We start from the raw sequence: 12,889 nt of genomic DNA, 5'->3' as shown, positions 1-12,889 counted from the left end.
TGTACGTAAATAGAGGATGTGTAAAAATAATCCTATAACTTGATAAACTATAACTCATTCAGCGTAGCTAACTTTTAGTATACACGCAGGTAAATAGATTGAATGAGCTGGCTTGGGGATGGCACATGGTAGGGACTGGAAGACTGACATCTTGGGAAGAAATGTTTTGAATTATTATGTTATGTTTTAAGACAAGTTAACTTTTGTTAAGACAAGATTTGATATTTTGTAATGTAATGCATGAAGATTTAATTATTCCGCAAAGGTTTTAATTAACTCTGACTTTAGAACTGTGTTCATGAGTATATCCAACACCAAAGTAGGGTTACCGGGAACGGGGCCTTACATACAACGCTTTCATTAATGATACAGACCATCCAAACATCAGACGGGGTAAAGATCAGACATAGTGTTGTGTTCATGTGGTTATCCTATTGTATGGATGGTCTAGATCAATGAAAGCGTTATATTTATTAGGGATATAAAGTTAGCCAAGAGTCTTTAAGGTAGCATATCAAAAAGACAAAAAAATCTTCTCATGTGAGGGGACATTTTTTATTAAATAACGGTTAAGTGGATAACGTTTATGGGTTGTACTAAAATTGATTTTAAAATAAAGGTATTGTACCATAAAAGGCTAAAATAAACTATTGAACTAATATTGACAATTTTAAGAACCGTAAGGACCAAACCAAAGGTCACTCTATATAAATTTATTAATATGTTTAGGGATTTGTGAGTTAGTGATAAGTCCCTATTTCGGTGATGTCGGCGGAGACGAGTCGGTTTTGAGCCGTACAACATAATAAGCATAGATACAAACGATAAAGAACTGAAAACGAGTGATTTTGGTAAACAACTTTCATTAACACATGTAAACTTTTGTAAGATGTATGTAACTGGTACATGCAATACCTGTAAATTCTTATATAATGTAACACATGTAAACTCTTTTAAAAAGTGTGTAATTGACAAATGTAAGACGTGTGTACTCGGTAAATGTAAAACACGTAAAATCTTATATAATGTAAGACTCATGTAGTTAGTGAATTTTGTAACATATAACCTCTTTTAAAACGTATGTAACTCTTGTAAGTTTGCACTTTTATTATTTTTCAATCATTTCTCCCTCTTCAAAAAGCTGCATGTTTACAAACTTTTACACTAATATTCTATTTCTTACATTTTACATATTTTTTAGCCTTACAAAACGAGACTTATATTTATCAACACACAAAACCCATCATTTGAACTACACTAATCTTCGGTGTAGTTACAAAATACGAATTATATATTACTACATTCATCACTTCAACTTCTCCCGTTAGGGTTCCCTATTCTCAAATCCAAGTCATTATCGAACTTCAATAATTTATTTTTCAAATCTCCAACTAATAAAGCGAAAAATAAGGAAAATTGATTCTTAAGGTTAATTTGATGTTTAGATTTCTGTTTATCCCCAAATTATTACGACTTTCAATGAGTTCATCCCATAATTGATGTTCCGATTTTTCCGACGAATTGGACCGGTGAAGTAAACCAAGCAAAACATATTACTTTATATAAAGTATAATATACAAATTTCCGGCAAGTGAGTTCATCCACATATTATAAATAAGTCCAATATGCAATGAAAGAACCAAAAGCATTTAGACACTAATTACTCCAGCGAGATATTGATAACGACAATGAAGGTGCGGACCATCGAATGTAAACACCAATTACTCTGGCGAGCCATCGAATCGGACGTGAACCACAAATTCAAACTAATGTAAACACATATTCAATGTAAACACAGATTCAAACGCGACTCGGCCACGAACCACCGTTAGCCGCCTTCCAGCGACCCGAAGTGTCGAGATATGGCGGTGGTTGTGAAGGTGGATCGATGGTGGGAGTAGACGATAAAGGCAGGTGACAGTGGTGGGTACTGGCCTTTGTCGTCAATGAGTCAACTGAATGGCACACAACACTGAATTTGTTAATTATATGCCTAAACGCTCAAATAAATTAGCAACCACATATATAGTTCCACTAAACTACCAACCACTCTCACTAAGTAAAGATAAGTCTTTATAAACGCGTCTCACTTGATTCTTTCCAACACTACAAAGTATGATCCGAATCCAAGTTTATTTTCAAGCTTTTTTTAACGATCAATGAATAAGGCCCGACTATCTGAGATAACCTATACCCAGAATCTTCTGTTCCGGGAAAAACCGCCACCCAAAGATCCACTCCGATAAAATCCGTCAAGAATTGGATTCAAAGTTGACATCTTGTAGTCTTCGGCCTAAATCTTCACCTCCCTTCCCATGCCATTTTCAACAACCAATATTGTTTTAAACATAAGGTGGTTAACGAGTCGAGAGATGAAAATTAATAAAACATTTTTTTAACCGCTAATATTTTTCTTTTAACGTAAATATGGGATTACCCTACTTGCAGGGCTGAATTTGGGCCTGTGCAATATTGCACGCTGTGAAGCTGCACAAGGCCCAAAACCAGAAAGGGGCCATAATATTTTTTACACAACAATCAGGTCCATTAGTTAATCTAATTAAACATGTATTAGGCATGACCCGAAGAAGTTGAAGACTTACAACTAATAAAATAAGCCCAAAAAAAATTCGCTAGAGATCCAATCATAAAAAAGAGTGAAAGATAATCAAATGTCAAAATAAAAAAAAAAATCAACTACAAATTGCCCATGCAGCGACATTCTATAGACATTTATTTCGTTTTATTGTGTTATTTCAGTTTCTTTGTTTTAAATTTCATCCTAGTTTAATTCTGTTATTGTATTAGTTGGGTTGTGGATAGTTTATTATTTGACAATTTTTTTTTTCTGAATTCCTTTGAAATGCAAGAAAACTTAAATTTCGTAAAAGACTAAATACTAGGTATTGTTATGAAATTATGCCTTGAAGGTTGAAATTATTTGATTATGTTTATTCGTTAAAATTAAGGGCTTTACAATACCTTTTAATCGACTCTGCATATTTAAAATCTTCACATCCCCTCCTATGCCATCTTTAACTACCAATATTGTTTTAAAAATAAGGTGGTTAATGAGTCGAGAGATGAAAATTAATAAAACATTTTTTTTAACCGTTGATATTTTTCTTTTAACGTAAATATGGGATTTCCCTATTTGCAGGGCCGAATTTGGGCCTATGCAACAGTGCATGCTGTGTAATTGCACAAGGCCCAAAACTAGAAAGAAGACTCAAAACTAGGAGGGGGTCATAATATTTTTTTGTACAACAATCAGGTCTATTAGTTAATCTAATTAAACATGTATTAAACATGACCCAAATAAGTTGAAGACTTAAAACTAATAAAATAAGACAAAAAAACCCGCTAGAGATCCGATCATAAAAAAGAATGAAAGATAATCAAATCTCAAAATTAAAAAAAAAAAAAAATCCACTCAAAATAGCCCATGCAGTGACATTCTATAGAAGTTTATTTCATTTTATTGTGTTATTTCAGTTTCTTTGTTTTAAATTTCATCCTAGTTTAATTCTGTTATTGTATTAGTTGGGTTGTGGATAGTTTATTATTTGAAGTTGAAATAATTTTTTTCTGAATTCCTTTGAAATTCAAGAAAACTTTGATTTCGTGAAAGACTAATTACTAGGTATTGTTATAAAATTATGCCTTGAAGGTTGAAATTATTTGACTATGTTTATCCGTTGAAATTAAGGGCTTTATAATACCTTTTAATCGACTCTGCATGTAACTATTTAAAACAGATCATTATGTTGTTACAATAGTATTCTTTTGTTTAATGTTAATAATTTGTCACACACACGCGCACGCATATTAGGGCCTTTTTTTTTTCTTTTTGCTCACACAAGATCTATGAATGTCGATGTATTCTCAGAGACGGTACTTCTTACTTGGTAGAGTGACATGCTTCTTAAGGAGAAGGTTATAGATTCAAATTCGGCTAAGAAAGTACTTTACAATTCTTTGTGTAACTATAAAGTAAAGAATAACTAATATTTGCTATTTAAAAAAAATACAAAAACAAATTAAATAAAGAGAATATCTCATAGAATAGTAACAAAGTTTTAGAAGTGTTCTAATTAGGCTATTTATGTATTTTTTTTCCCCAAATCGGGCCACTAAATATTCAAATCGAGTCTCACTGATTTTTTTGTGCGTCAAGAAAGAATTAGAGGATAAGATGTGGGAGTCGGAATTTGCAATATATGTAGTTAAATTTTGATAATTTAAAAAAAACGTTAATTATATTAAAATTTAAAAATAAAAAATAAAATTCACGTCGCCACTTAACATCAACATAAAAAAAAAGATAACAAGATTTCCTATGTGAAACAAAAAAGAAAAAGGCTAAAGAAACATGGCGAATTGGATTTTAATAATCCCAACTTAATGCAGTTGGCCGATAATAATCTCAATTTTAAAAATAGCAGTCAACGGTCCCAACTTTCACACAATTTGTTTTCATTGGACCCCTGTTAAAAAACTTAACGACGTTAAATTTTTTCCAATTTTCAAATTGATGTTTTAGGGCTTTCGATCGAAATGAGTATATGAATCGATTGATGCAAAACTTATCTTTAAATGGTGCTCCAAATAGCTTGATTTTTGTTAATTAAAAGTTTACACACCGGAATTGAAGCATCCTTTAGTCGTTTGGACCACCGTTTTGAGATAAGTTTTACATCAATCGATTCCGTATCCTCATTCCGGACGAAAGCCCTAAAACATCAATTTAAAATTTTAAAAAAACTTAACACCATTAAGTTTTTTTTAAGGGGGGTCAAATGAAAAACAAACAGTCGCGGACAGCTATTTTCTAAGTTGAGATTATTAAAATCCAATTTACCAAAAAACGTTAAAACCTTTTATCTAATAAACTATGCGAGTGATTTAATTGAAATACATTTTAAAGTTGAGTGATCTAAAACACTTTTAAAACTTGATTATTATTCTATAAAATTACCCCTTAAAAAAACTACTTAAGGTTTTAGTCAACCTAACCTAACCTATTGCAAGACTTTAAAAGAAAGAAGGTACCTATGACCCCCATCAAATACTATTAGGAAAAATATTATTCTTAATAATTCGGTGTTAAATATTAATTATACAAAAAGAAGATTTGCGAATACGTGACGGCTCCTAACTATGAATAGTTATTTTCTAATCGGGATATTCATATATTAAAAGTCGTGTAGGAACGACTACCCACATCCTAACCAACACAATCGAAACACATAACTTGGACCCAGTGGAATTGAACTTATTCTTAAAATTACTCTAATAAGTTAAATGATAATATAATATTATATACAAATTTATTATTATTAATGCAGACTAAAAACTAAATGTGCATTACCTGTTGTGAAAGGATACTAAAGGCACGTCACGTTCACCACCACAATAATTATTGATAGAAATTAAAGCAAAATATGAGATGGATACAATTTAATTTATAAAAAGGTGGCATGAAAATGAAAGTTAGGGTCCCTCCAATATAGCTTTGATTTATAATTTATATATGCTGCGTTACAGAAAGTCCCATTAAACTATTAAAGTATAATTTACTTTCATGATGAATACCACGTGGTATATAATTTTTATCTATAATTGAAACATATATAAAGGATCTAATAAATTTTAATAGTTTTATTTAATCAACCTTTGCTTTGGTTAATATTAAAAGAATTATAAATGTTGCAAGTCAATTCAGTTTCTAGTGGATGGTGAATTTGAGTGATTTAATATTTCAATCCAACTTGCTTATAGCAAATTGTATTTGTTGGTATATATCTACTTGTCTACAAACTTAATTTTATTAAAGTCAATCTGAATTCAATTGCAAGGTAAACACTCTCCTTCAACTAATAAGCACTTTGTTTATCACACACTATATCAGTTGTTTACTTAACATTTGTCGTATCAATTCTTTAGCAGCTCTCTTAACTTCAATACTTCATCTTCAATCCTTCTTGCATCACTCTTTTCATCATAAACGACATGTTTGCATATCAACACTTTGTAACTCTTCCATTGTTTAGTCAAACACCACTAATCTTAACATACTTAGAATATACTCAAACCCACAAATTTCATTTTAAATTCATGTCCTATCAGATTTTAAAGCAAACACGTACATAATATATTAACAAGCAACATCTCCATGTTTTTACCACTCTTTGATATATATCTTTTAAGCTTATCAAATATCCAAGAAGTAGATCACCATTAAAAATAAGTAAATTCGTTTAATCAATAAATTTCAAACAAATAAACAAACAAGTATACCTAATATAATCACACTCATGGTAGAGAGCCATTGGTAGGGAAGTGTGATGGCAACATACTTTACCTCTTAGAGATAGAGACTTGTTACTTTGATGAGACCCCTGGTAAAACCCTCAAACTTTTAATTTTTTTTCTTTTTCTTTATGTTTACTATATAGTATAGGATGATGTAGAATTAGAACTCTAAAATAACTAGTGGTGAGCAAACGGGTCTTAGTCACAATACCCGACCTGATTAACAGTATTCTTAGAACCCGGGAACCAACCTTATTGTAAATAACTGAGCCTGATTGGTTGAAATCTCACAGGTTTTTCTTGGTTGATGCTCACCTCTATAGGAGCAAGCGGGTCATACCCGACCCATACCCGGTTGACTATATTCTCAAAACCTGAGAATCGACCCTATTGTAAATAACTGAGTCTAATTGGTTTGGGTGTCACCGGTCTTACCCGGTTTATGCTCACCTCTATAGGAACAGACGGATCTTACCCGCCATGCCCGAGCCGAACCCGATAAATGATATTTTCAGAACCCAAAAACCAACCTTATTATAATATAACCGGGATTAATCGATTCCTATCTCGTGGATCTTACCCAGTTTACACTCACCTTTACTAACAACAAAACAAATAGGAAATACCTAAGAGAATATGGACATATATTAATAGGATCACAACGATGTAACTGAAGGCAATAACTCCTCTCCAAGTGGTCTATATTCACCCCTAAAAAGGTAAGGCAAATAAAAATTATCCAAAAAACAAAAAAAATGACAATAATATTTTTGAGATGTAAAATCAAGATTCTTTCTTGTTGTTGTCACATATTTCCATTATTAGCTTAGCTTATCAAAATGTTCAGATACTCTAAATCCCTATCCAAAATCCTTCAACCCCTACTTACAATTACAACACAAAAACCCAAAAGGGTAACCCACCAATTTCCACATAGTTCTTGTACAATAGTCATCATCGATCTCTTGTTTTCATAGATCCATTCTTTGATTTCATCGTTTCAAAACCCTTTTATCATTTTAGATCCCACGCGCTCCGATTCATTTATACCACTAAGTACTAACCCTAGCTCACAAAGTTTCTATTTTTTTTGAATTAACCGTTGTAAACTTTTTAAAATTTGGGGGTTTTGTGTTTTCGATTGGTTTTGGGATCTGGTGTTGACGAATTTGTGGTTGATTTGAGTTTTGGTAGGCTGCACACCAGGTGTTTGATGATTTGCCGCAGTGATGCAATCTGATCAAAGAAGAAAGGTAACTTTATAATCCTGTTATAGTCTTATGATTTAATGAGAAGGGCGTGATTTAATGTTGTTATTGGATCTGTGGATGCTGATTTTGTTGTGGTATGATCTGCATTAAATGTGCTAAAAAGTTATGGATCATGAACTGTTGCAGGGATCTGTGGACGTTGATTTCTTCACCGAATATGGTGAAGGTAGCCGGTATAAAATAGAGGAGGTTATTGGTAAAGGAAGCTATGGTGTTGTGTGTTCGGCATACGATACTCATCTTGGTGAAAAAGTAGCAATAAAGAAGATAAATGACATATTTGAACACGTGTCGGATGCGACTCGTATCCTGCGTGAGATCAAGCTTTTGAGGCTGCTTCGCCATCCGGATATTGTGGAGATTAAACACATATTGCTACCGCCTTCAAGAAGAGAGTTTCGGGATATTTATGTTGTGTTTGAGCTTATGGAATCTGATCTGCATCAGGTTATTAAGGCGAATGATGACTTGACACCTGAACATTATCAGTTTTTCCTTTATCAGCTTCTTAGAGGGTTGAAATACATACATACAGGTTATATAATGCGACCATTTGTTGTTTTATATGTTTTTGTTTTTGTGCAATTTGATGTTGAATTGTTTTTTAACTTTTTTTTCTTTTTGCAGCGAATGTGTTTCACAGAGATTTAAAACCCAAAAATATCTTGGCAAATGCTGACTGCAAACTTAAGATTTGTGACTTTGGTCTTGCGAGAGTTGCGTTTAATGATACGCCTACTGCAATATTTTGGACAGTATGTGGCCCGTTATAACTGTTTTGGATTTAGTTGTATTTATTGTTCTTTACTAGTTTGACTGACCCATTAAGAGTTAAAAAGATAGCCCGATTTGACCTATTGTAACTAGGTCTGCAAATGAAGTGACCGAACACGAATGGTGCTTGTTCATGTTCGTTTGTTTAGCGAGTGGACATGAACATTAAAATGAACTAAGTTTGTTGTTCGTGTTCGTTTACTAAGGAAGTTAACATGTTTGTGTTAGTTTGTTGCTCTTCTAAACAAGCTTAAATGAATGAACATAAACAAACTTTAATGAACGAATATAAACGAACGAAGAACATTAACGTGTTCGTGTTCATTCACTCAATCTGTTAGTTGATCACCCAGGCTTGATAGGTCAACTAGAATAGCTAATAAATAATAATATAAATATGTACAAGAACAAATGTAAATGAACAAACATGATTGAACCGTTCACGAACACATGCGTTCATGTTGGTTCGTTTAGTCAAAATCGAATGAACCATTGTTTTTGTTCGCTTCTGTTTGTTTATTTAATAAAATAATTTCTCATCCATCGGTTCACAACGGTTAAAATGAACGTGTGGGTTGTTTACATGCCTAATTATCACCTCTAACAATCTAGTTTTTCTGAAGTACAATTCTTGGTTAAGTAATACATGCTTATTCGATTTGTTCACAGGATTATGTTGCAACACGGTGGTACAGAGCCCCCGAATTATGTGGGTCATTTTTCTCCAAGGTAAAAGAAAAATAGTTTTTTTTTTAAATTAATACCATAATTTTGTAACTTTAGATAATAAAATGGTTCCTGTATACCAATTTTTTGCAGTATACACCAGCAATAGACACATGGAGTATTGGTTGTATTTTTGCTGAACTTTTAACTGGAAAACCGCTTTTTCCCGGGAAAAACGTGGTGCATCAGTTGGACCTCATGACTGATCTTCTGGGGACCCCATCACCTGAAGCTATTGCCAGGGTTTGTTTTCTTTGCCATTAATATATAGTTTTGTATTATTATATATGTTTTTGCATATTAATGTTGAGGTAATGTAACACACTCAGATACGAAATGAGAAAGCTAGAAGATACTTAAGCAGCATGAGGAAGAAAAAACCGATTCCCTTTTCACAGAAGTTTCCAAATGCAGATCCGCTTGCTCTTCGTTTACTTGAAAGAATGCTTGCGTTTGAGCCTAAGGATCGTCCCACTGCTGAGGAGGTAATATTTTTATCTTATTTTTTAATACCACGGTTACCTGTACACTTCACTAAACTTGAATAATATCGTATTTAGCCAACACACAATCTATGCAGTCAATCTTGGTGGTATCTTGGTTTTCGCTTATCATGTGAAATATCGGTCAGAATATCGGTACCGATATTTTGACCGATATTCCGAATATTAGTGTTTTAAGTCTGAATTTTCAACTTTTAATGTTTAATGTTGGTGTTTTGAGTCTTAATCGGTTCCTAGTTGCCACAACTGCTAGTGTTTTAAAAGTTGCAAAAAGTTAATTTTTTAATTGTAGGAGTTGTTAAAAGTGCTATATATTTAAATTCTGCATGATATTAAAATTACCGATATCCCACCGATGTCTCGCTGCGATAACTGATATCTCAAATATCGGTCCTCGACCGATATCCGATATTTTTCCGCATTAACTGCTTGTGACGCAATTATAAAATCAAATATACTCATTTAATACTTAGGGTAACTTGCAGATCGTGTTCTTAATAAGTACACTGAACGTCATTGAAGTCGGTTCATATGTGGTGTCACACTTTTTCTGTTTCCACTAATTGGTGTTAACTCTTTATATGGTAGTTTTTGAAAATGACCATTTTACTCTTGTTTAGAGAATAAAAACTATGGTAAATTATAACTACGTTCTTTGTATCTGTAGTGACTAGAAGATCTTGTCATTTGACTTCGATAAATACATTGAACGTCCCTAAAGTTCATATGTTACACTTTTCGTCCATGCCACCAACTAGTGTTTGCTTTTATCTTAATTTTGGTAAATGACTTATTTACCCTTATTTAGAAAATAAAAATTAGGTAAGTTACATTTCTTTATTTTACGTTGGGTGAATATGATATTTTTGCAAGTTTCTAGGGTTATATATGAAAATGCTCTTTATTTGTTTTATAAATGATCTCATTTATAAAGTACTTTTTTTTCCCTTATTTTATTAGGCGCTTTCGGATCCATATTTTAAGAATCTGGCTAAGGTTGAGAGGGAGCCATCTGCTCAACCTGTCACTAAAATGGAATTTGAATTTGAAAGAAGAAGAATTACAAAAGAAGATGTACGTGAGTTGATTTATAGGGAAATTCTTGAATATCACCCCAAAATGCTCAAAGAATACTTGGATGGTGCTGAACCAACCAGCTTCATGTATCCAAGGTGCACTCTTTATTACTTAATATATTGAATATGTTTATATCTGCGTTTTTCTTGATTATTTCCTTTCGTTTTGAGTTTACAGCGCTGTTGATCAATTCAAGAAGCAGTTTGCTCATCTTGAGGAGCATTATGGAAAAGGTACCGCAGCTGCACCTCTAGAGAGGCAACAATCTTCATCATTACCAAGGTGATATATAATTATAATTACAAATATCATTATTTTGACATATTATGTTTGGGTTTTTATTTTTGTTAATTTTGGGGTGCAGGGCATGTGTGCTATATCCAAAAGAAAGTACCCAAAGCACAGTTGAAGTTAAAAATGGTATGTCAAAATGCTCGATAAAAGATGTTGGGAAGCAGCAATACGCGACTAACCCAATGCCGATGACTAGACTTCCTTTACAAGTTCCTCAAACCATCCAAGGTTTGTTGATCATTCAAGCTTAGTTATTGCCATTTTTTTATTAATCACATATAGATAGGATTAATGTATTCATTAGATCAATTTAAAGGAATCTTAAAAGCTAAAGTTATTAATCTCAATTTGTTGTTTATTAGTTGTAATGCTGTAATCTCGTGATTTAAAATCACCAATAATGTTGTGAAATCACTTTATATCTAAATCAAAATTTTGCAACCATTTTGACCATTTGAAGGGCATTTTGGTCTGTCCCTACATTTAATGTTTTTGGAAATCAAACTTGTGATGCCCATATTTTTAATAAACCTCTGTTTATGTTTAAGAAAAGATATGTATATATATGTATTTTTAATGAACCTCTGTTTATATATATATATATATATATGATTCACCAATGTTGAAGGTATTTACATTGATAACAAAATTTAAAATTGCATTAATACTTAAGAAAGTTAATATCTTACAATATGTCATTCACAGTCTTTATATATTAGTTAACTAACGTTTTTAGAAATTTAACACAAACAAATGATTTTAGTTTGTCTTAAAAAAACTTATTCGAACTGCCCAAACTGTTAAAACGGAAGCTGTCCCTATAGGTTTATTGTTATCACTATTATTGGTATTATTATTGCTATCATTGTTATGAGTATTTTATGTTTTAAAAATGATTTTGCACATTTTAACATATAATAGTTCGTAGTTTGTACGAATGCATCATGTTCACATTTTTTGTATATAGTAGAAGCATAATAAATACAATTCAATTTACAAATCCCATATATTTTATCATAACATATTACATACCTAAGCTTTTATATTTATTTTTACAGGGGCAGGTGCCGCAAGGCCCGGTAAAGTTGTAGGTTCGGTTATGCGATACAACAATGACAATGATGCTATTGAACAACAACGAAAGGTTAATAGAAACATTCCAGTAGCCGCCCCAACCCAATTCCCACTTCCCGCCTCTTCCTACCCTAGACGATCATCCGCTTGCAAAACCGATAAACCAGAAACGAATCTAGAAGGTTCTGGAAACGGGTTACAGGCTTGACCCCCATACGTTCCACGAAAAGTTGCTGCTGCCCAAGGCGGGCCCGGTAGTCAGTGGTATTGACTCGTTTAACGGGTCTTTGGTTACGGGTCAAGTCATGTAAGGGCTTTGCCGGTAGGAAATGACTATACAACCCCTGGGACAGCGTGAATTGGGCAGGAGGGGTATATCTGTCATTTTGGTTGATGGAATTTGTGGGAAGTGTGAAGATATTGGAAAGACTATTAAGAAGCTAACAGCCTAATAAAGACCATGTTGATTCACTAGCTTACTCGATGTTTTGACTTGTAAAAATTAATTATTGTTGAAGACCAAGATTTTTAATTGTATCCTTGTAATATGTACTTGTTTGAAGAACGTGAATATGGTATTTTTATAAGTTTCATTTGTTTAATTCTTATATTTGTATTTTGTATTTTACATGGTATTGTATTCATCATATTAATGTCCGTTCTGTTACCCATCTCAAATGATTGTTTTTGTCATGTTTGAATTTATAATAAATTTTAGGTCATAAAGGATTTTGATCCTTCACTACGGCCAGCAATTACCTCTCCTCACTGCTTTTGCCCTGACAAACACAACCATCTGTTGGGTTTTAACAAGATTATTAAAGTGATAAAATCTTACTTTTATCAAAAACGCAG

The 12,889-nt window shown here is 32.7% G+C and overlaps 1 protein-coding gene across 1 annotated transcript; it reads left to right on the top strand.

Moving 5' to 3' along the window:
• Positions 1-7,418: 7,418 nt before the first annotated feature.
• Positions 7,419-12,605, top strand: LOC143571030 (mitogen-activated protein kinase 16-like). Its single transcript, XM_077056546.1, has 10 exons — positions 7,419-7,568; positions 7,713-8,121; positions 8,214-8,341; positions 9,030-9,089; positions 9,180-9,329; positions 9,416-9,571; positions 10,550-10,761; positions 10,844-10,948; positions 11,031-11,188; positions 12,019-12,605. The coding sequence occupies exons 1-10, from the start codon at positions 7,545-7,547 to the stop codon at positions 12,240-12,242; spliced, it is 1,626 nt and encodes a 541-aa protein (XP_076912661.1). The 5' UTR covers positions 7,419-7,544; the 3' UTR covers positions 12,243-12,605.
• The last annotated feature ends 284 nt before the right edge of the window (positions 12,606-12,889 follow it).

Source organism: Bidens hawaiensis, unplaced genomic scaffold (genome assembly GCF_021521415.1).
Source record: "Bidens hawaiensis isolate Kalapana, Puna unplaced genomic scaffold, B.hawaiensis_p1.1 tig00001299_1, whole genome shotgun sequence".
NCBI lineage: Eukaryota > Viridiplantae > Streptophyta > Magnoliopsida > Asterales > Asteraceae > Bidens > Bidens hawaiensis.
The sequence above is the reverse complement of the archived record's forward strand: the minus strand, read 5'-3'. Positions and strand labels throughout refer to the sequence as shown.